Here is a 21,456-nt window from a genome sequence, read left to right on the forward strand (position 1 = left end):
GGCTCCGAGAGGGAAGGGGGCCTCTGGTGGGGGGACTCAGAACCCCACCCCATCCCCAGGCCCGCCTGGCCCGCCCTGTCCACACTCACACACCGGGACCTCCCCTCTCAGTGCCCAGGGCCCCCGAGGCCACACCCCCCACGCTTCTCACTCACGAAGTCCGATCTTGGCCAGGTGTAGCCTGTTGACCCAGGAGATCTTGCTCAGGGGGTTGGGGGTGATGAAGACGACCATGAAGCTGATGGGGCGCCCGGACCTGCAGCGAGAGCGCCGGGGGTGAAGGAAGCACGGGACTCAGGACAGGCCGGCCCCCCAGGGAGCACCTGCCCCGCCCTCGGCCCACAGGCCTGGGAGCAAGTGAGGGTGTGGGCGTGTGGTCTGCCCTGGCTGAGCACCGGGCAGGGGCGGGCGGGACCCTGTCAGGTGCAGACAGGGAGGGGCCTGGGCAGAGCCGGGTGCAGAGCTGGAGCCTCGGATGCCCGGACGCGGTGCTGCCATCATGCCCGCCCTGAACGCACGCCCCCAGCCCTGGCCGGCGGCCGGCGGCACCTCTCACTAGGTGTGCGCCGGGACGCCCCGTGGATCGGGGATGCGGGGCAGACCCGGGAGGCTCAGGAGGTCCCTTCCTGCCGCTGCCAGCACAGCCCACGGTATCCGCTGGGCGCCCCCTCTCAGCCCTGGGGGCCACAGCCCGGTGCTGGGCAGCAGGGCTGGGCCTCAGAGGAGAGCCGGGCCTGGTTTCCGGGGACAGACGGTCCAGTTTCACAGGACAGAACCGGACACGGCACCATGAACCCAACCTAGAGCCCAGGGTCTGAGGCGCCTGCTCGAGGAACGAGACCCGGGCTTGGCCGGGAAGGAGCCAACAGGCCGCTGGCTCCTTCGTTCTCCCTCCCCACGAGGAGACCTGCTCCGTGCCAAACCCACGCTGGGCACAGCTCGCAGGGTGCCCACAGCCGCTCCCCGGCACAGCCGCGCTGGGGGACACCACGGAATCAGGTCGCTGACCCACTCCTGGGAGACCCGCCCAGGGCCCCCTCCACAGCCCCTCCCCCGCCCTGCCCAGACCCCTCCCTCACTTGTCGGGTTTGCCGGGAAGCAGGAGCCGCAGGCGGCACTTGTTGGCTGAATGGATCTCCTCCTCCTTGACGCGCATCAGCCTTTGCAGGGCCAGGCACCAGTCCTGAGCCACGGTCATGTTCAGGTTCTAGGGCGGAGGGGGTCAGTGAGGTCGGCACACAACGGTTCCTGGCTCCCCGCCAAGCCTCAGCCGCTGCCGAAGCTGTCGGACACCCCAGGGAAGGGGGCGGGGGGGCTACACCCCTCGTCCAGACGCAGCAGAAGGACGACTCCCCACCCTGGGGCATGCCCTCCCATCTTCCTCCCACGTCCCAGTCTGGGGCAAAACCTACGAGAGCAACCAGGCAGACAAGAAGCCAGGCCCCCTTCACCTGAACCTGAGCTTCCTGCAAAACCTGGGGCCACCCACTAAACACCCGGGATCACAAGTGAGCCCGTTGAAGCCATATTTGGTAGATGCCATGCAGTGTACGAATGAGGACAGAAGGGGGCGCTGGTGAGCCCGCCGGCCCCTACCTGGTAGGTGCCGTGCAGTGTATGAATGAGGACAGAAGAGGGCGCTGGCGAGCCCGCCGGCCCCTACCTGGTAGGTGCCGTGCAGTGTATGAATGAGGACAGAAGAGGGCGCTGGCGAGCCCGCCGGCCCCTACCTGGTAGGTGCCATGCAGTGTATGAATGAAGACAGAAGGGGGCGCTGGCGAGGCCGCCGGCCCCTACCTGGTAGGTGCCGTGCAGTGTATGAATGAGGACAGAAGAGGGCGCTGGCGAGCCCGCCGGCCCCTACCTGGTAGGTGCCGTGCAGTGTATGAATGAGGACAGAAGAGGGCGCTGGCGAGCCCGCCGGCCCCTACCTGGTAGGTGCCATGCAGTGTATGAATGAAGACAGAAGGGGGCGCTGGCGAGCCCGCCGGCCCCTACCTGGTAGGTGCCGTGCAGTGTATGAATGAGGACAGAAGAGGGCGCTGGCGAGCCCGCCGGCCCCTACCTGGTAGGTGCCGTGCAGTGTATGAATGAGGACAGAAGAGGGCGCTGGCGAGCCCGCCGGCCCCTACCTGGTAGGTGCCATGCAGTGTATGAATGAAGACAGAAGGGGGCGCTGGCGAGGCCGCCGGCCCCTACCTGGTAGGTGCCGTGCAGTGTATGAATGAGGACAGAAGAGGGCGCTGGCGAGCCCGCCGGCCCCTACCTGGTAGGTGCCGTGCAGTGTATGAATGAGGACAGAAGGGGGCGCTGGCGAGCCCGCTGGCCCCTACCTGGTAGGTGCCGTGCAGTGTATGAATGAGGACAGAAGGGGGCGCTGGCGAGCATGCCGGGCCCTACCTGGTAGGTGCTGTGCAGTGTACGAATGAGGACAGAAGGGGGCGCTGGCGAGCCCGCCGGCCCTACCTGGTAGGTGCCGTGCAGTGTATGAATGAGGACAGAAGGGGGCGCCGGCGAGCACGCCAGGCCCTACCTGGTAGGTGCCATGAAGTGTATGAATGAGGACAGAAGGGGGCGCTGGCGAGCCCGCCAGGCCCTACCTGGTAGGTGCCATGCAGCGTGCTGATGAGGAGGGTGATCTGCTCCACCACAGCCAAGTCCTTCTGCAGGTCCTGAAGCTCCTGGAAGAGGCGCGGGGGGCCGAGGTACACCTTGTCTGGGGGGACAGTGGGTGCGGGCGGAGACCCAACTCAGCCCCAGGGATCGGTGCTCACAGACCCCTACCTCACCCAGGGGCAGTGGACCGGCAGGGAAGCCTCAGGCTCGCACCCTGACAGAGGCGCCATCGAAGGGGCACCCGAGAGGGGCGGCACCTTCACGGGCCACAGCGGGGGCCCTGCCGACTGGGGCAGGGCTAGCGCCTGGCACTGGGGCAGGGGATGGGTGGGGCACAACCCCCACAGGGTCCCCCGCCCCAGCCCTGCTCGGGGCAGGCTGGAGAGAGACTCCAACACGCCCACGGGGGTCCCAGTGTCATAAGTAAAAAAATAAATCAGGGCCTGGAGCGGTAGCACATCAGGGAGGGCGTTTGCCTTGCACGCGGCTGACCCGGGTTCGATTCCCAGCATCCCATGTGGTCCCCTGAGCACCAGGAGTGATTCCTGAGTGCAGAGCCAGGAGTAACTCCTGTGCATCGCCGGGTGTGACCCAAAAAGCAAAAAAAAAAAAAAAAAAAAGAATAAAAATAAAGGTGCACCTCCAGGGCTGCCCGTGGCTCTGGGGGCCAGGGCAGGGCAGCCACCGCGTGAGGAGCAGGAGCAGCCAGGCCTGGGGGAGACATGGCCCACGAGGACAGGCGAGGAAGGGGCCTGCGGTCACCCAGGGCGGGGAGCGATGGGAAGCTTGGGTCAGGCGGCCCCAGGTCCAACGGGACCCCGCCCACGGCTGAGTCGTTTGGGTCCAGCCACGTCAACTGACGGGCCCACAGCCTCAGCTGAAGGTCGAGATGAGGGAGCAGGTGGCCAGGAGCACCTGCCAGCCGTGAGCCTGGCCCCAGAGAGTGCCGGGACAGGGGTTCCCCCAGCCCCCTGCACTGCACGGAGGGTACACTGAGGCACGGGCGGCAGTCACACCTACCAAGACCCACAGGGAGGGAGGCCAGGGTCGTCAGTGTGTGCATAGGGCTAGGGCAGGGCCGGGGAATGGAGTGTGTGTGTGTGTGTGTGTGTGTGTGTGGTGTGTGTGTGGTGTGTGTGGGGGGTGTGGTGTGTGTGTGGTGTGTGTGGTGTGTGGTGTGTGTGGTGTGTGTTATGTGTGTGGTGTGGTGTGTGGAGGGTGTGTGGGGTGTGTGTGGTGTGTGTGGTGTGTGTGGTGTGTGGTGTGTGTGGTGTGTGTGTGGTGTGTGTGGTGTGTGTGTGTGGTGTGTGTGTGTGGTGTGTGGTGTGTGTGTGTGGAGTGTGTGGGGTGTGTGTGTGGTGTGTGTGGTGTGTGTGGTGTGTGTGTGGTGTGGTGTGTGTGGGGGGGGTGTGTGGTGTGTGTGGGATGTGTGTGGGGGGGTGTGGTGTGTGTGTGGTGTGTGTGGTGTGTGGTGTGTGGTATGTGTGTGGCGTGGTGTGTGGAGGGTGTGTGGGGTGTGTGTGTGGTGTGTGGTGTGTGTGGTGTGTGTGTGGTGTGTGTGGTGTGTGTGGTGTGTGTGTGGTGTGTGTGGGGTGTGTGGGGTGTGTGTGTGGTGTGTGTGTGGTGTGTGTGTGGGGTGTGTGGGGTGTGTGGGGTGTGTGTGTGTGGTGTGTGTGGTGTGTGTGGTGTGTGTGTGTGTGTGGAGTGTGTGTGGTGTGTGTGTGGTGTGTGTGTGGAGTGTGTGTGTGTGGGGTGTGTGTGTGTGTGTGTGTGTGTGTGTGTGTGCGCATGCCCACGCTCCTGCCCCGCCACCACCCGGGCGGGGCGGACAGACTCACTCTGGGCCTGGCCGGCGGCGGAGGCCTTCTTGGCGCCGGCGTGCTGGATGAGCACGTTGTCCTTCTCGTAGGAGCTGCCCTCCTGGCCCACCTCCACCACCTGCACCTGGGGCAGCGCCGTGTTCCACTTCACCACGTACTTGGGCCCCAGCGGCACCAGGCTGCTGATCTCCAGCTGGCCCCTGCGGGACAGAGCGGACGAGGCCCTGGGGCGCCCGCCGCAGCCCGGCCGCCCGCCCGGCCCAGAGCGCCCGCCGCTCCTCTCCGCACGCCAGCCCAGCCAGGCACCTCCAAGCCCAAGCACCGGGTGTCGGGGACAAAGGCCGGGCAGCCAGAGCGCAAGCGTCACCAGGCCCCAGCCCCAGGTCCAGAGCCAGGAGTCCCCGGCCCCCCGCGCCCCGCCCCTACCTGTGGTTGGCAGGCCTGGGGAGAGAGACGGGAAGGAAGGTGGTTACTGCGATGGAGCGACAGTCACGGGGCTGGAGCCGCGGGGGTGGACAGGTGCCCACCAGGGGAGAGCAGAGGGACCACAGCTCGGGCCTTCTCGCCGAGCCCTGAGTCCCACGGGGCCCTTCCAGGAACTCTGCATTACTCTGGACAAGGCCACTGACACTCACAGGTCATATCACGCTGCCCCACTCACATTTCCCAGCCGGGCCCTGGGCAACAGGAAGCCAGAGAGGCCGGCCCCTGCACGGTGTCGCGGACGGAACAGGACTTCCAAATCACACGGCCGCCTGCAGTGGTGAGTGAGTGTGTGAGTGTGTGACTATGGGAGTGGACGAGTATGTGAATGGGTGAACATGTGTATGGCTGGGGCCGTGGTTCAGACGTGAAGTGCAGCCTCACATGGAGAAACCCTGGGTTCTAGCCCCAGCACCGCATAGAAAAATAATAGCACTGTAGCACTGTCGTCCCATTGCTCATCAATATGCTCAAGCAGGCACCAGTGACGTCTCCATTGTGAGACTTGTTACTGTTTTGGGCATATCCAATGTGCCACGGATAGCTTGCCAGGCTCTGCGTGCAGGCAGGATACTCTCATAATAATGAGTGAAATGTGTAAATGAACCCAAGTCCATGAACGAAGGCCTGTGAATGGGTGTGTGAGTGAATGAGTGAGTGAGTCAATCTGTGAGTGAATGGGGGGTGTGGGGATGAGAGCGTGTGGCTGGTGTATAAAGTGAGAGAGAGGAGGGGTATGAATGAAAGCCTGTGAGTGAGTAGGTCTGTGTGTGAGTGGGTCTGTGTGTGAGTGGGTCTGTGAGTGAGGGTGAGTGGGTCAGTGGGGGAGTGAGTGGGTCTTTGGGGGGGGGTCTTGTGTGAGTGAGTGGGTCTGTGCGAGTGAGTGGGTCTGTGTGAGTGAATGGGTCTGTGTGAGTGAGTGGGTCTGTGTGAGTGAGTGAGTGAGTGGGTCTGTGTGAGTGAGTGGGTCTGTGTGAGTAAGTGAGTGGGTCTGTGTGAGTGAGTGGGTCTGTGTGAGTGAGTGGGTCTATGTGTGAGTGGGTCTGTGTGAGTGAGTGGGTCTGTGAGTGAGTGGGTCTGTGTGAGTGAGTGGGTCTGTGTGAGTGAGTGGGTCTGTGTGAGTGAGTGGGTCTGTGTGTGTGAGTGGGTCTGTGTGAGTGAGTGGGTCTGTGAGTGAGTGGGTCTGTGTGAGTGAGTGGGTCTGTGTGAGTGAGTGGGTCTGTGTGTGAGTGGGTCTGTGTGTGAGTGGGTCTGTGTGTGTGAGTGGGTCTGTGTGTGAGTGGGTCTGTGTGTGAGTGGGTCTGTTTGTGTGAGTGGGTCTGTTTGTGTGAGTGGGTCTGTGTGAGTGAGTGGGTCTGTGAGTGAGTGGGTCTGTGTGAGTGCGTGGGTCTGTGTGTGTGTGAGTGAGTCTGTGTGAGTGAGTGGGTCTGTGTGTGAGTGGGTCTGTGTGAGTGAGTGGGTCTGTGTGTGAGTGGGTCTGTGTGTGAGTGGGTCTGTGTGTGTGAGTGGGTCTGTGTGAGTGAGTGGGTCTGTGTGTGAGTGGGTCTGTGTGTGTGAGTGGGTCTGTGTGTGTGAGTGGGTCTGTGTGAGTGAGTGGGTCTGTGTGAGTGAGTGGGTCTGTGTGAGTGAGTGGGTCTGTGTGTGTGAGTGGGTCTGTGTGAGTGAGTGGGTCTGTGAGTGAGTGGGTCTGTGTGAGTGAGTGGGTCTGTGTGAGTGAGTGGGTCTGTGTGTGAGTGGGTCTGTGTGTGAGTGGGTCTGTGTGTGTGAGTGGGTCTGTGTGTGAGTGGGTCTGTGTGTGAGTGGGTCTGTTTGTGTGAGTGGGTCTGTTTGTGTGAGTGGGTCTGTGTGAGTGAGTGGGTCTGTGAGTGAGTGGGTCTGTGTGAGTGCGTGGGTCTGTGTGTGTGTGAGTGAGTCTGTGTGAGTGAGTGGGTCTGTGTGTGAGTGGGTCTGTGTGAGTGAGTGGGTCTGTGTGTGAGTGGGTCTGTGTGTGAGTGGGTCTGTGTGTGTGAGTGGGTCTGTGTGTGAGTGGGTCTGTGTGTGAGTGGGTCTGTGTGTGTGAGTGGGTCTGTGTGAGTGAGTGGGTCTGTGTGAGTGAGTGGGTCTGTGAGTGAGTGGTTCTGTGTGTGAGTGGGTCTGTGTGAGTGAGTGGGTCTGTGTGAGTGGGTCTGTGTGTGAGTGGGTCTGTGTGTGTGAGTGGGTCTGTGTGAGTGAGTGGGTCTGTGTGTGAGTGGGTCTGTGTGAGTGAGTGGGTCTGTGTGTGTGTGAGTGAGTGAGTGAGTGGGTCTGTGTGTGAGTGGGTCTGTGTGAGTGAGTGGGTCTGTGTGTGTGTGAGTGAGTGAGTGGGTCTGTGTGAGTGAGTGGGTCTGTGTGAGTGAGTGGGTCTGTGTGTGTGTGTGAGTGAGTGAGTGGGTCTGTGTGAGTGAGTGGGTCTGTGTGAGTGAGTGGGTCTGTGTGTGAGTGGGTCTGTGTGTGAGTGGGTCTGTGTGTGTGAGTGGGTCTGTGTGAGTGAGTGGGTCTGTGAGTGAGTGGGTCTGTGTGAGTGAGTGGGTCTGTGTGTGAGTGGGTCTGTGTGTGTGAGTGGGTCTGTGTGAGTGAGTGGGTCTGTGTGTGAGTGGGTCTGTGTGAGTGAGTGGGTCTGTGTGAGTGAGTGGGTCTGTGTGAGTGAGTGGGTCTGTGAGTGGGTCTGTGAGTGGGTCTGTGTGAGTGAGTGGGTCTGTGTGAGTGAGTGGGTCTGTGTGTGAGTGGGTCTGTGTGAGTGAGTGGGTCTGTGTGTGTGAGTGGGTCTGTGTGAGTGAGTGGGTCTGTGTGTGTGAGTGGGTCTGTGTGAGTGGGTCTGTGTGTGAGTGGGGTCTGTGTGTGAGTGGGTCTGTGTGTGAGTGGGTCTGTGTGAGTGAGTGGGTCTGTGTGAGTGGGTCTGTGAGTGAGTGGGTCTGTGTGTGTGAGTGGGTCTGTGTGTGAGTGGGTCTGTGTGTGAGTGGGTCTGTGTGTGTGTGTGTGTGTGAGTGAGTGCATCACACATGAGTGGACCAACACCGGGTCAAGCTGGGCCACAAGGGGGCCTGTGTGGCCAGGTGAGGAAGGCGAAGGCGGGGGAGCAGGAGCTGAACAGGCCGCCCTGGCCCCGAATGCCGAGTCTCGCCCCTCCCCGGAGAGGAGCCTGTCTCTCTAACTCCCACTGAGCCAGGCCTGACGCCCTGTGAGTCCTGCGGCCGCAGACTCACACCCAGACCCTCCGCGGTGCAGGCGCCCGGCCCTCGGCGCGGCTACAAGCTGGGGGTGGCGGGAGACACTAGGCCGGAGGTGCAGGCTCCTGCCGAGAGCGGCCAAGATCTGGGGCTCAGGGGCCAGGGGAGAAACGGTCGGTGCCCGGGCAGCAGGTTCGGGGCTGGACACTGAAGAACATCTGGGCTCAGTGTCGGACGCGGGAAGGGAAGGAGGCGTCCGAGGCCGGCCGCTGCCCCAGCCTCGCAGAGGGGCTGAGGCCCTGGGACGTCAGGGTCGCGGGCAGAGCTCCGAGAGCGAGGGGCGGGAGCTGGCACTGGGGGCGGCCGGGCCACTCACTTGAAGTTGATGTTGGCACAGACCAGCATGTCGTTGAGGAGGAAGACCCGGCGCTCCTTGGACTTGATGAGCTGCCCCCGGTCCCCGTACACCGTCTCCGTCAGCGTCTCACACAGCAGCAGCTGCCGCTGGCCCGAGGTCAGCAGCTGGGGATGGGCACAGGGCACGTCACACACGGCACACGCCGGGAACAGGGCGGGAAGGAGCCCGGCTGGGCTCTCTCTCCCTCTCTCTCCCTCTCTCCCTCTTTCTCCCTCTTTCTCCCTCTTTCTCCCTCCCTCTCTCTCCCTCTGTGTCTCTCTCTACCTCTCTCCCTCTCCCTCTCTCTCCCTCTCTCTGTGTCTCTGTCTCTCTGTCTCTCTCTGTCTCTCTCCCTCTCTCTCCCTCTCTCTCTGTCTCCCTCTCTCTCCCTATCTCTGTCTCTCTCCCTCTCTCTCTCCCTCTCCCTCCCTCTCTCTCCCTATCTCTGTCTCTCTGTCTCTCTCTCCCTCTCTCTCTCCCCCTCTCTCTGTCTCTCTCTGTCTCTCTCCTCTCTCCCTCTCTCTCTCCCTCTCCCTCTCTCTCTCTCTTCTTCTCTCCCTCTCTCCCTCTCTCTCTCTCCCTCTCTCTCCCCCTCTCTGTCTCTCTCTGTCTCTCTCCTCTCTCCCTCTCTCTCTCCCTCTCTCTCCCTCTCTGTCTCTCTGTCTCTCTTCTTCTCTCCCTCTCTCCCTCTCTCTCTCCGTCTCCCTCTCTCTCTGTCTCTCTGTCTGTCTCTGTCTTTCTGTCTGTCTGTCTGTCTGTCTGTCTCTCTCTCTCTCACAAACACACACACACACGCACACACAGAACCCCCTGCCAGAGGTGCCTGTCGGCCCCTCCGGTGGCCATCCCACGGACAGCACCGCCCACATCACAAGCTCTGGTGCTACCGACAGTCTCCCAAGCCGAGCACACCCATGCCCCTGGCAGGTCACTTTGTCACCTCCCTGCCCAGCGTGGCCTCCCCCTCGCCACTCAGAGGGAGGGCCCGGGCTGAGTGTGGCAGAGCCCAGTGTGAGAGGAAGACGAAGCCCACGGTTGAGTCTGCGAGAACTTCAAGACAGCGAGAGCAGAACGTTCCAGCAAAGGTGGGGCCCTCCTGGGCGTGGCCCCAGGGGAAAGGCCAGCCCTGGGCAGCACTCCAGCCTGGCTGTCATCCTACCCCTGCATCCTCACCTGAGGGGTAGGGTCAGACCTGCTGGCCAGCAGCGACCCCGCCCCAGCTCAAGCCACACGCCCGACGTGGCCCCTGAGTTCTCACAGCGTGGCCCGCAACCAAGACAACAGCAATAAAGACAATCACCCAGGGCCGGGGAGGTGACAGCGGGCAGAGTGCTGGCCTGGCACGTGCCAACCCGGCTCGAGCCCCAGCCCCTCACAGCATCCCCCAAACCCTGAGCACAGAGCCAGGAGCAAGCCCTGAGCACCAAACAAACACAAAACAGTAGCAGCAACAACAGGAATGCCACCCAAATGACCGGGTGTGGAAATGAGACTGTGGCTGAGATTTTCCCCCCACACACCCTCTGTGGGGGACGCCGGCGGCCTCGAGCAGCTGCCCAGGGACCGAGAATCTCAGGCTGGACACCAAGAACTGTGGCCAGCACCAGGACTGACGGGAAAATCTCTCACCTAGAGGGCGGATTTAGGGATAGGGACACGTCCAGCAAAACTCACCGCCCCAACCCATGACCCGGATGACCTTCTTCTATTCCTTTGTGGTGTGGGACCCGGCGGTGTGGCTCAGCACGTGGCCTGCGGGGGTCACTCCTGGTAGCACCCAGGGGACCACGTGGTACCTGGGTTCATACCTGGAACTTGGGCGGGGAAAGCACGCATTCGGGTCCTTCCAAGGATCTTCAACCGAGTATCTGACCACCATTACCATCCTGCCCCTCTTTCCCCACTCCCCAAGGCGAAGGGCCGACCAGCACCAACCTGTCCTGTTCTTCTAACCAAGAAATCTGTCCCTTGTGCCCGCACACGAGTCTGCAGGAGCCAAAGGTGAACGGGCCACTGAACTCCCCACTGGGCACCGCAGGGCCGGGCAGTCCCGGGAGGCCTCGGGCAGGAGTCAGCTCCCGGCTCGCCCCTGGGAGGGACAGAAGCCCGCCAGGCCCTGCTGCTCCTATCACAAGGAAGACTAGAGGCCCTCGGGGACCCCCCGCCCGCCCAACGCTAGGGCTGGGGACACGCCTTCCCGCGGCTCCCAACAAACTGGACGTCATTCCATGGCCGCACGGCTGCACCCCGGCGGTACGCAAGGCCCCAAACAGAGCGCCCGAGTTTTGGGGGCCCCTCTCGAAACCTAGCGGCAGCTTCAAGGAAAATAAAGGAGAAATGGGAGATGCAAATGGGAGCCCCACGTTGCACAAACAGCCCCGCAGGGCCGAGTCAGCACATTGGGAAAGAAGCTGCAGGTTTCGCTGGGGGCACGCCCAGTTTCATTTCTGCTTCTGCCCAGTGACTGCCGGAGGAAAATCACTACCAAGTCCTCGGAGCAGCTGGCGGGGGGCGGGGGGGCGGGGGTCCCCGGCAGGAGAGAAGGTGCAGAACAGGACCACCAGCTCACTCTCCAACATGCCCCACAGGCCTCAGACATACCACACACACCCGACAGGTGGGGAAACTGAGGCTCAGGGCCTTCTAAGCCTTCTATTCCCACCCCAACACCAAACAGGGCTTCCCCAGCTCCCTGCACTGCCCACCTCTCCCCAGTGCCCAGGAGACGAGGGCGGCCAGCAGGGAGGGAAGAACCTTGACTGCCCGGCAAGTCCTTGTCCCCACCCCACTTTCCCCAAGGAGGCTGCCCAGGTGGGCACAGAGCAAGAGTCACCCTCTCAGCGGCAGGAAGGAGAGGCCAGAAGGCACCATCCCTGTACGCAGAGACCGCTCCGTGCCAACACGGGTATGCACTGACAGAAACGTCTGGGCACAGGCGAGCACAGACGGGCATAGCCTGGCAGGGTCGCATAAAGACAGTACTTCCTGGCACTACCTGTCATGGCATGGTTTGGCACACGCTGGTGTGAGTGGACATGGACTGGCATGAGTGGGCACATACTTCCATGGGGGAGCATAGATTGGCACAAGTTAAAACAGGCTGCCTTGGTTGGCAGGGACTCGCATAGGTGGGCACTGCTGGCACCTGGGGTGGACTGCACCAGTGAACACAAACTGGCATGGATTGGCACCAGCTAACCTGTGCTGGCACAGGCTGACAAGGGTTGGCATGAGATGATGTCCATCCTTGCTTGGCACAGGTTGGCACAGGCTAGCATGTGACTGCATGGGCTGGCAATGACTGGCCTGGGTGGCACAGCACTGACTGGCATAAGCTGGCAAGGCTGGCCTGGTGTGCCTTGGCCCAGGCTGGCTTGGGTAGCCCTGGCTGACATGGGGCAGCACAGGGTTGTTATTGACTGGCCCAGATGGCATGAGTTGGCAAAAAATTGTCTGGGCGACACTTACTGGCACACAATGGCACAGAGATGAATCACTTAGCAGGAGGTGGCATAGACTATCACCAGCTGGCATGGGGGGGCAGACTGGCACTGGCTGGCAAGGCTCAACATGGGATGGCATGGACTGTGCTGAATGGTATAGACAGTGGTTGGCACCAACTGTGTGTGTTAGCACGTACTCTCATGTGACAGAGCATGCTGGCATGGCTGGCACAGGTTGGAACTGACTGGCGTAAGGTAGGAGATTGGTGCAGACTGGTACCAAGTGGCTCGGGTGATACAGATTAACATGGGTTGGCACTGACTCCACGTGTTGGCATGTGCTGGCACATGCTGGCGTGGGTTGTTGTTTGCTGGCATAAGGTGGCATGGGGCACTGAGAACTAGTAGTAATGGGCAGAATCTGGCACTGGCTGGCACAAGCTCGAATCTGTGGGCAGTATGGCATGGGGCGTGGTTGAATACTAGTGGGCAGAGTCTGCTGTGGTGGGCACTGGCAGACATCAATGTGCACAGATTGGCACCAGTTGGCACATGGGTGTAGGCACAGACTGGTTGGCACAGGCTGATTTGCGTGGCAAAGGCTGGCATAGGTGGCATGGGTTGGCAGTCTGACATGGAAGGACACTGACTGATACTAGATGACACAGCCTGGCACAGCCTGGCACAGGTGGGTGCGGACAGATACAGCCTGGATAAAGCCTTTTGGGGAGCCACACTCCAAAATAGAGACATGGGGGCTGGGTAGAGGGGGTCCTGCCAGGAGTAGGGAAGACCAGAGGCCCCCCTAGAGATGGCCCCTCCAGGAGGGAACGTGCCCTGCCTTATCCTTCCTCACAGAGCTCCACCCTCTGGAACAGGCAAAACAAGCCCTGAAGGTCAGGGGTCAGCCCAGGGACAGAGCCATGTGGGCCGCGGGGAGCCGGGCCAGCTCGGCCGAGCCTGTGGGAAGGCCTGCAGGTATGTGGGACTGTCTCCACGGCCACTTCATCTGCTGACCCCCACCGTAGGGGCCCCGCCTCACAGCACACGTGTGGAGAGAGCTGACGTGCCGGGAGCCCAGCGTGTCCCTGGGTCCCCGGGTCCCGCCTGCGCTGTCAAGGCCGGGCTGGGGGGGTCCATGCTGGCACAGCAGGCGAGAGCGTGCGGGACTCTAGAACCCGCACCCAGGAAGGGCTGTGGCCGGGCCTGACTCTGCTGACACCAGGAGGCACCTCCCCAGGGGACTGGAACCCCCAGCCTGGCCCTGTTCTGTGTCTTGGGCACACAGACCCACGACACCCCCTCCCGAAAGAAGCACACGTGGCCCTGTGTATGTGCCAGCGGTCACTCTGCCCCGACCATTCCAGGGTCGCTCCTCTCTGCGGGGGGTGCGAGAGAGGGCCCACCAGGGAGGCGGCGGTGGCTAACTTTTTTGTCCTGGCCTGAGGTTTTGAAAACCACAGCGTTCTATGCACTCATTGGAAAAGCCTTTCTCAATTTTGACTATTTCAAAGTCTCAACAGCAAAACGCCTAGCGCCGTTTTTTAACTCTTTGTAGCTTTCAAAAACAACAATCCAGGTGGGGGCATCCGTGGGCTTGGGACTCTGGGGGCCACTGTCTGGGGGTGGGGTGGGGGGTGCAACTGGGCTCCCCTCAGTTCACAGGGAGCAGGTGAAGTTCAGAGAGGCTAGGGGCTTCCCTGGGAGCCCCCACCCCGCCAGCATGGCACACGGAATGTGGGCCCTGGCACCCAGTGTCGCGAGCACCGTCCCAGGACGAGCCCCTTGGCCCTGCCTGGCACCCGCTCTGGTGAGTGAAGGCTTCTGGGGTCCCGAGTGACGGTGCAGTTGACGGGGGGGCAGGGTGGTGAGAGACTGGCCCTGAGAGAAATCGGGTCGGCGCCCGGGAAGCGGGGAGCCCCCTCTGGGGGGGAAGAGGCAGGGGCCGGCCCTCACCTTGTTGAGGCTGCTGCGGTCACTGACGCTCTTGGTCAGCTGCTGGATCTCGGCCACCTGGTCGGCCAAGCGCTTCTGCTCGTTGAGCTTCTCGGCCAGCGTCTCCAGCTCGGTGAGGGCCAGCTGCAGCGAGAGCCGGTCCGGGTGGCCCCGGGGCGTGTTCTTCAGCATGTCCTGCCGGGGCCCAGACAGAGCGTCAGGCCGGAGACCCCCCCACCCCCCCACTCCGCCCCCAGACCTGCAGGGGGCCCGGGTACCTGGAGCAGGAGGATGAACTGGGGGAAGCGCTGGATGGGCTTCACCATCAGCCCGTAGAGCGTGACGCGGTCGGGGCTGCACAGCTGCCGCCGCTGCGGGAGAAAGCGGGACCCCCGCCCGTCGCTCAAGGGCCTCGCCGCCTGGGCCCTCACAGCCTGGGTTCCTCCCCCAGGCCGGGGACTCTGCTCGGCCTCCAGCCCGGGGGTCCACAGCCGGGGTGCCTGGCCCCCGCAGTGCCCCGGGAGAGTAAAGTCTCTCCATTCCACTCTCCTCGAAATGCATCAGCTGGCGGAGCTGCCCCGGGGGCTTCTCGAAGGATGGAGACCGCCGCCCCCGTGCAGGTGCAGGCCAGCCCACACAGGCCCAGGTCACACACACCCACTGCCCGGCCCGTGAGCCCGGCCTGCTGGCACCTACCAGGCCGCTGCCGCAGAGAACCCCCCGGGCCTGCATTCTGCCTGCCCAGCGGCCCCTGGGCCTGCAGGCCTTGGTCCTTCTCTCCCCGGGCCACAGCAGGCTGGCCCACACCCCCGCGCTATGGCAACCCCTCTCCCAGCACCCTCCGGACCCTGGGTCTGAGCGCCTCACTAAGTCACCCTGAGCCTTATGGGGGGGGAGGGCAGCGGCCGCCAGGCTGGGGTCCCGACTCCAGGGCCGGCGACAGGGGCGGGGCCTCATCTGACAGTGTCCGGGAATGCTGCGGGGAGCCTGGCCACAGCCACACGAGGTCTGTGGTCAGCTGACGCTCTGAGGAATTTCCCTCCAGGACAGCTGAGCCCCAACGTTACCCCCAGCCCCAGGCCCTGGGTGGAGGAGCGAGGCCGAGAGAGCTGGGTCACCCCCACCGCTGCCCATTAGACCCACTTTCCTCGCGAAGGAGGGAAAAGGTGACGGTCTGCCCCAGGCTGGGCCCTGCCCTCCCCCAGGGCGCCCGCACAGCCTCACCTTGAGGAACTCCAGGAAGGCGGGCTTGGTGAGGCAGGCCTTCTTGATGATGGACATGGCGTTGGTGAAGTTGTTCACGTAGTCGCTGTACACGTCCAGCACCATGGACTTGGAGAACTGCGGCCCCCCAGCCCGTGGGTCAGATCGACACCGGGGGCGGGCAGCCAGCATCCCTATGCTACACTCTCCATAGCCTGAGCTCAGGGAACCGTCACACCCCGAGTTGGGGTATCCATCACCCCCCAAGTCAAAGTACCCGTCACCCCCAAGTCAGGGTGCCCGTCACCCACCAAGAAGCCACCTGTGTTGACAAGAGCACGTGGGGGTCGCTGCTCTCGCCCCAGCTGCCAGCCTAGACCCCTGCAGCCCCACCACCCCCTCCCCTTCCTCCCGGCTCCCAGCAGTCAGACCCTCTTGCCCCCCGCCCTTGAGGCAGGCACTCAACACCATTCACTCAGGGAGGGTCCACTCAGCCCCTTGGACACCCCCCCAGGGCATGAGGCTCTGAGCACTGGGGCACACACAGAAAGAGGGGCTGGAACAGGAAGCTGGTCTGAGGCAGAGCACTTGCCTTGCCCGCGTGAGACCTGGGGCTCGATCCCCAGCAGCACGGAATGACATTTGGTCAGAATTCCAATCAGATCAAGGGGAAGCTCCCAGGGGCCAGAGAGACAGCACGACGGGGAGGGCATTTGCCTTGCACACGGCCCGACCCCGGATCCATCCCCCACCCCATACCCTGTGGTCCCCTGAGCACTGCCGGGAGTGACTGCTGAGTGCAGAGCCAGGAGGGACCCCTGAGCAGTGCCGGGTGTGATAAAAACTAAAAGAGGGTAAGTTCCCCTGACGGGGACCCCACCTACCATCTGACAAACCCCGAGTCTGCACATGTCCCCTCACTGCACACAAGGGGTCCCCAGCCAGGAGCAGGGCCCAGTGTGGGACAAGAGCCCGTGTCTCTCCCCGGGGCCGCGGCATGGTCCGTCGGGGCCATCACGGGGCCTCGGGCCTCCCCCACACACACCACAGCTGAGGGTCTCTGGGGTCCTCCCAGTGCCCGGCCCTGAGCTGGGGGCTGGAGGGACACTCAGACCCCCGTGGCTGGCCAGCAGGCGGGCGGGCGGGCCGGGGGCCACCTACCGAGGCCACGAAGAGGTCCCCAATCTTCTCGGTGGCGTCCCACTCGGCCACGCGGGAGGACAGGGCGATCTGGAACATGGAGTGGCAGTGCAGGATCTCCTTCACGCGGAAGAACACCACCTGGCACTTGCGCAGGCTCAGCGCCTTGGGCTCCATCTCCACCAGCGGGTTCCGGTAATCCTGCAGGACAGCCCGGAGGCGGCGGCGGCAGCAGCGGGGTCAGCGCCCAGCGCTCTGTGGGCTGCGGGCTGTGTGTGGGCAGCGAGCCCCTCCCCTGTATGTCCTTCCAGGAGGCTCCAAGGGATGGATACAGCATCCCAGAGTCCCGGCAAGTAGGACCCTCCCCCAGGCTGACCCTCCCCGAGAGCCGCCTCCACCGGGCGCCTGGCACTCCCCTGGGAGCGGCAGTGAGGGCCCCTGGGCACCCCCAGCCCACCTGGCAGCTCCTTCCCGGGAGGCCTCGCTGCCAAGACCCACCCTCCAGGGCTGTGGGCTTAGGGGGGGAGACGGAGCGTCAGCCCCCTGCACCCCGGGGGGCTCCCAAGGGAGGGGGTTCCGGTCCCTCCCACGAGGCCTCAGAGCAGGGGCTTGCTCCTGAGAACGCCCAGGCAGTGCGAGCGTCCCTGAGGTGCCCCCTTGGGCAGCCTGGCGGGCCCCATGCACGCCATGACTGGCGCCCCGTCCCCGACACGCCATGCCCGGCGCCCAGAGCAGCCGCCCGCCGCCCGCCGGGGCCCGGGGCCGTACCTGGAGCACCCGCTTTAAGGAGTCCACGTAGCTGCCTTCGCTCTGCACGATGGAGCCCAGGATGTGTCTGCGGACCACCTGCTCGGCCGGGGAGCCGCTCGGTCAGCGCCACGCACGACGCTCAGGGGCAGGGCCCAGGGGCCCTTCTCCTCCCCGAGCTCAGTCCCGGGACCACCCTGGCTGGGCTGCAGGGAGGGAGCCGAGACCCCTCCCCGGGCTGGTGGCCTCCTTCCCCTCCACCTCCTCTGGCGACTGTGGGTCAGCGGGTTGAAGCCACACCGCCTCCTGCCCAACCACCCCGAGCCAGGCAGGAGACCCGGCACGGGCCGGGCCCTGGGAGCATCCAGGCGGAGGCCCTGCTGGGGGCCGGGGGGTCAGGGCGTGCTCACTAGGCAGTCCCAGGCGAGTGGCCCCAGGAGGAGCCTGTCCCCCTGGGGCCGGGGCCACGACCGCCCGCTGCCCCGAGCACCAACCCTGCCCTGCCCCTAGTGGTCTCTGTGTCAGGATGTCCACGGCGGCACCAGGCACGTGTCCTCCGCTTCAGCCCACCTCAGCCCACCTCACCAGTGGAGAGAGGGACGGGGCCTCGGGGGTGAGGAGACACACCCGGCCCTGCCTGCCCTATGCCACCCTCAGCTCTGACCACCACCAACCACCTGCGAGGGTGCCCTGGGGAGAGCGGGGCCTGGAGGGACGCCCCGGTCTGGGTACTCTGGGGCAGACACAGGGCGGGCAGGCTGACCCCGGCCAGGGTCGGTCTCCTGAGGCAGGAGGCAGCACCCTCAGCGCAGGGACCGGCCAGCGCTGCTTCCCTGCCCAGTGGCAGTGGGCACTGCGGGAACCAGCACAGCCTGGCAGGTGGCAGCACTGGCTGCGGGACGATAGCGGCTGACACGGGTGGGCAGAGGTGGGCGGGGACAGGACACACTGGCATGGACACTACTGGCATGGGTGGGCATGGGGTGGCACTCGCTGGTACGTGTCACACAGCCTGAGGTGGGCTAGCACACGTTGGCATGTACAGGGCATGGGCTGGCACTAGTGGGCATAGGCTGGCAAGGGCTGGCACCGACTGGCATCGCTGGCTTTAGTTGGAATGGGTTGGAACGACAAGGCAAAGCCTTGCATGGGCTACAGAAGTTGGCACAAGTTGGCATGTGTTGGTATGAGAAGGTATATACTGACTGGGGGACTGGCATGGGTTAGCATAGGTGGCAAACTACAGGGGTTGGCATGGATTGGCCCAGACTGGCATTCGTCATCACTGGGGGGGCACAAAGCCGCATGGGCTGGCTTGTGCTGGCATTTGTGGGGACCAACTGGCCAGGGATGCCGGAGACTGGCGTATGCTGCCATCAGTGCCTCAGATTGGTACCTGTGGGCACTGCTGCCATGGGCGGGCATGGGCTGGCACTAACGGGCAGTGTCACACGAGCTGGCACATGCTGGCAGGGACTGGCTCTCGTGGGCAGGACTGGTACGAGCCAGTGGTCCTTCTCAGCTCAGGGACCCGACCAGTGCCACCTCCACCCACCCCTGCCACCTGATCTTCCCCAAAGCCTGTGGCAGGGAAGGCTGTCGCCATGGAGCCAGCGAAGCCCTCCTGGGGCCCGGTGCTGCCCGAGTGGGCGCCTGTGTGGGCCCGTCCCTGCACTCGCGGGCTGGGAAAGGCAGCCAAGGTGGCTCAGCCCCTCCCTGAGGGGGACGCAGGGGTCCTGTGGGGAGTGGGCAGCTCCCTGAGCGGGGCGCGGCCGTGCCCCTCCACCAGGGCAGCCCCCCCACCTCCCAGGAGCCCAGTAGTGGTGGATCTTCTTCCCGGGGATGGGGGAGCAAGAACTGCAAAAGCCCCCACCAGCCGCAGACACAGCAGTCCCCAAGGAAGCGCACAGGCCGTCTCCGCAGCTGGTGGAGCCCCCCCGCCCTCGCTCCCCCTTCAGGCCCAGTCCTCTGTGCGCCCCCACCCGACAATCCCTGCCCCTCACACACACCTGCTGAGGGCTCAGCCCCTCCGGCATGGGACCCAGCTCCGGGGCCGGGGGCTTGATGTCCGTGACGCTGACCTCCAGGAGCCCCATGTCCTCCTCCTCTGAGTCACCTAGAGAGCCAGACGGGCTGGTGACCCCGGCACCGGGGGCCTGGCAGACCACCCCGAGGCCCCCGTGGACTCTGGCAGACGGCATTCGCCCAGGGCTCGCCAGGCCGGCCAGCCGCGAGGAGCTAGGAGCCCGCCAACTCGGGGCTCGCCGATCCCCTCGGCCACAAGCCACCGGCCCCGCTCAGCCCGTGTGCTGCCGGCCAGGCCGAGACCGGGACGCCCGTGTCCCCATCCCCGGGAACTAAAAATAGTTTCCCCTGGGCGCCTGAGAGGACAGGGACGGTCAGCTGGGAAGAAGGGGCTGTCTGTCCGCCTCGTGTGTCCATCCTCCGTAGCGGAGAGCGGGGGACAAAATGCAAAACACCCTGTCCCCCAAAAAGGGAAAACGTTCGACTGCCATCTGCGCCCCTGGGGGATCGAGGACAGGCCTCCGAGGGAGGGCAGACGGGGGGCCCAGGCACAGAGGGCCCGGCACCCACAGAGACACGTCCCCGGGGAGCTGCGCCCTGGCCGGCCCTGGCTCCGGCCCTGTGCCTGCGGCAGGATGTAGGGGAGAGAGGAGGCGTGTCGCCTGGGGGCGCCCGAGGGGACCCCCAGGCGGGCCCTTACCTGAGCAGGAGACAGAGGAGGAGGAGGAGGAGGGGCAGCGGCCCAGGGGGCGGGGGAGGGGGCGGGGGAGGCCCTCCTGCCTGGCCCACATGACGCCGCGGGCATCGCCACGCACCCACCCCAGCCGCAGGCCCGGCCGCTTCCGCTTCCCCCACGCCACGCTGGGCAGCATTCTTGGCCGGTGATTCGAGCGCGGCTGCGGCTATTAATAACGGCCCAGGGGGGAGGGCCCCTTGGGGAGAGGCTCCGGGCAAGTGGGCGGGAGGGCAGGGCCTGGGGAGGTGGACCAGGGGCTGCTCCCCCAAGGAGGAAGCAGTTCCTTGGCCTGCCCCTGACCTCAGCGAGGGCCAGTGCACCCCCAAAGGCTCGGCCCGGCACGCAGCCGGGGGAAATCCACCCCTCGGAAAACAAGGGAACGTGTGCATGGGGTCACACAGGCTGTGAGCCCCCGCCCACCTGCTCTGGGTCTGCTGAACTGTGCCAGCCCTTCCCTGGACATCCGCCATACAGAGTGGGAAACTGAGGCTATGGGGGGGAAGCAAAGGGCACCACCTCCCCTGAGGGTGCTGAGTCTGCCTGGCTCAGAAGGAGCCTGTGCTGAATTGGCCTGGGTGTGGCCCCAGGGAGGCCCTGGTTCCTCTCCTCTGCAGCTGCCCAGGGTGGGTGTGAGGACGGAGGCAAGCACCAGCGGAGAGGAAAGTCGGCTGGCACGCAAGAAACACGGAGAACGCTGACACCCACAAGAAAGCCTCAGCTGAGGGCCTTCGCGTCCTGCCTCAGGGCCTTTGCATGTGCCAGCTCCCAATCAGGATTGCCTGTGAGCCCCTGACATGGCCCCCCCATTCTGCTTTTCTGCCTTTGCCCTGACCTTTTGTTTCCATGTCCCAGAGACACATCCTCTGTGCTCCCACCCAGGACCCCCCGTGGGCCCCACTGCACCCCCTGTCTTCCGCAGACAGAGGCCCTCCAGCATGAGGCTGGCCCTGCTGTGGTACTGCATGAGCATACTCTGGGGCCCAGAACCCCAGGACCTAGCAGGCACCCCTCAGACCAAGTCTCAGCGGCCGGGCGGGCCAGCGGGCATCATGCAGTCATTTCCTGCCTGGAGCGGCAGGGGAAACGCCACCTCACCCGGCCAGTGGCCTGGGCCGGCACTGGGCCGCTGGGGCCGGCGGGGAGGGGACGAGGTGACCAGGGCAGGCAGGCCGGGAGCACAGCGGGGACCCTGAGAGGAGACGGCCAGTGGGACTGGGGGACGCTGCCCAAGGAGCCCAGGCCGGAGAGAGCAGTCGCACCCCCGGCCCCCCGTGGGCTCCCACCCCCAGCCCGTCCGGGCCTCGCCTCGGAGCCTCTCCGGCCCGGCTCACCGAGGACGTCCTTCCGGTGCAGGAAGGACACCTTGCGCAGGACGGCGATCCTGGTCTTCTCCAGCCCGTCCTTGGTCCCGGTCTTGGCGGCCTTCATGAGCTGGGTCATCTGGGCAGAGGCAGGCGGCTCGTCAGAGAAGCTGTGAGGCGCCCGGGGTGGGGGGGGCTGGGGGTCTGTCCCACCCGCCCCTCCCCAGCCAGGCCACAGGCCTCCGGACCCCCAGGGAGGAGAGGAGAGGAGAGAGAGCACCTGGGCACCCACGACCTGTGTGTGTGTGTGGGGGGGGGGGGTGGCCGGGGCCGCTTCCTTCTCTCGGGGCCGTCAGATGCCCGGGAAGGTGCAACAGCCAGGCTTGGGTTCCCAGCCCCGGGGGTCAGCCCTGACCTCACGCAGC

General features: G+C 64.4%; 1 protein-coding gene across 9 annotated transcripts in view; it reads right to left on the reverse strand.

Annotated features, from left to right (window-relative positions):
• Positions 1–21,456, reverse strand: part of ARHGEF10L (Rho guanine nucleotide exchange factor 10 like) — a 109,711-nt gene that overhangs the window by 29,516 nt on the left and 58,739 nt on the right. For 6 of the 9 annotated variants that reach the window (XM_055140036.1, XM_055140032.1, XM_055140035.1 and 3 more), the window contains 13 exons: positions 21,062–21,170; positions 18,979–19,085; positions 16,991–17,068; positions 16,244–16,423; positions 15,104–15,220; positions 14,158–14,250; positions 13,901–14,074; positions 8,481–8,626; positions 4,863–4,877; positions 4,455–4,636; positions 2,601–2,716; positions 1,080–1,207; positions 156–256 (listed from right to left, as the gene is read on the reverse strand). In XM_055140036.1, coding sequence (XP_054996011.1) covers positions 156–256; positions 1,080–1,207; positions 2,601–2,716; positions 4,455–4,636; positions 4,863–4,877; positions 8,481–8,626; positions 13,901–14,074; positions 14,158–14,250; positions 15,104–15,220; positions 16,244–16,423; positions 16,991–17,068; positions 18,979–19,085; positions 21,062–21,170 — 1,546 coding nt within the window. The remainder of the gene's footprint in view (positions 1–155; positions 257–1,079; positions 1,208–2,600; positions 2,717–4,454; positions 4,637–4,862; positions 4,878–8,480; positions 8,627–13,900; positions 14,075–14,157; positions 14,251–15,103; positions 15,221–16,243; positions 16,424–16,990; positions 17,069–18,978; positions 19,086–21,061; positions 21,171–21,456) is intronic. The other 3 variants (XM_055140037.1, XM_055140034.1, XM_055140033.1) reach the window with 1 other exon arrangement.

The sequence above is a fragment of the Sorex araneus genome, chromosome 5 (assembly GCF_027595985.1).
Source record: "Sorex araneus isolate mSorAra2 chromosome 5, mSorAra2.pri, whole genome shotgun sequence".
Taxonomy (NCBI): domain Eukaryota; kingdom Metazoa; phylum Chordata; class Mammalia; order Eulipotyphla; family Soricidae; genus Sorex; species Sorex araneus.